Source organism: Trichoplax adhaerens, genomic scaffold (assembly GCF_000150275.1).
Source record: "Trichoplax adhaerens TRIADscaffold_2585 genomic scaffold, whole genome shotgun sequence".
Lineage (NCBI taxonomy): Eukaryota > Metazoa > Placozoa > Uniplacotomia > Trichoplacea > Trichoplacidae > Trichoplax > Trichoplax adhaerens.
Genome location: NW_002061853.1, coordinates 1 through 1,463, shown reverse-complemented (window position 1 = coordinate 1,463; position 1,463 = coordinate 1). Strand labels below are relative to the sequence as shown.

The following is a 1,463-nucleotide window of genomic DNA, read 5'->3' as shown; positions in this document are numbered from 1 at the left end:
GTTCCAGCTTAAATTATGATCGCTACCATCTCGATTCGATTCTCCATTTGCTTCATTATGTTTTTCATTGAAACAAACTAAGTCCATTAAGGTAAAACCATCGTGAGAAGTGATAAAGTTGATCGATTGATCTTGATGATCGTACAAGTTAGTTGATCCATTAAAGCTTTCTTCAAACGCTTCTGATAATCCGCGATCTCCTTTTATAAATGAACGTATATGATCGCGAAATTGCCCATTCCATTCCGACCAAGCCCCCCATTTTTTGAATTGGCCTAATTGATATAACCCTGCAGCATCCCATGCTTCAGCGATAAGTTTGCACGTGGATAATTCTTTAGATTCACGAATTTTTTTCAGAACTAAAGGGTCTTCCAAAACCGAACCATCTTCTCCTCTTGTCAAGATTGAGGCTAGGTCAAATCGAAAACCATCCACTTGGCACTCGTTAGAAAAATATTCTAAAGAGTCTAAAATCAGCTGAGCAGTTTCTGGATGATTGCATGAAATAGTGTTGCCACAACCAGTATAATTCGCATAGGCGCCGTAGGGTTCTACGATATAGTAGGCTGAATTATCTGCGGGCATGAGTCCTGGTGAGTGGTTGTAGACGACATCTAAAATGACTTCTATTCTTCGCTTATGGCACTCTTTTACAAGATTTTTAAAGTCGTTAAGTGTCCCGTAGGTAGGGGTTAACGTGAAAAAACTTCTGGAATTATATCCCCAGTAATTTTTTAGGGTTTCTTGAGTTTCTGGATGAGTATTTTTAACTTCTTCCATATCAAAATAGAAAATAGGCTGTAATTCTATTGCGTTGATTCCGAGTTCAATCAAGTGATCTATATGATAAATCAATCCTTTAAATGTCCCGCAGTCCTGTTTGGCTAGTGAACTTTTCATAGTCAAACCTCTTAAGTGAGCCTCATAGATAATAAGCGAATTTTTTGGATGAAGTGGCTTAGAGATTTGTTCCCAATCGAAACTATCGGGTTCTTTAAAAAGGGCTCTCTTTGTATAGGCGTTCAGTTCTTTTGCATAAGGATCTAAAAAAAGGGTCTTAGGGGAAAATCGATGTCCATTTTGAATTTCGTAGGGGCCTTCGCATCGCATAAGGTATTCCGAGTTTTCTGGGATATTTTTCAAAGAAATAGTCCAGTAAGGATGATGGTGTTCAAGAGGAAATTCTTGCTCAACTTTTTCGTTGTAAATTCGAACAAAGACAGCATTAGCATTCTCAGAGAAAAATTTCAGGTGAAATTCCTCATCTAAATAACTTAATCCCATTTTCAGATCTGTGTAGAAGCTCTGGTTTTTGACGATTTTATCCATAACACTTCTATGTAACGGATCGAGAATACATCGACAACTTTTTTTCTGATGAACATCTCCACTCATAAATAAAATGTTACCTTGATATTTTTCAGGCGATTTGTAAATCTTATATGAAGAATTTGCATANT

The 1,463-nt window shown here is 37.0% G+C and overlaps 1 protein-coding gene across 1 annotated transcript; it reads right to left on the bottom strand.

The window, feature by feature from the left end:
- Positions 1–26: 26 nt before the first annotated feature.
- TRIADDRAFT_62927 (uncharacterized protein) lies at positions 27–1,398 on the bottom strand (the record flags this gene model as incomplete). The annotated part of the gene is made up of 1 exon (XM_002118912.1): positions 27–1,398. A coding segment is annotated over one exon (1,372 nt), but the record flags the coding sequence as incomplete, so codon positions are not given.
- Between the last annotated feature and the right edge of the window lie 65 nt (positions 1,399–1,463).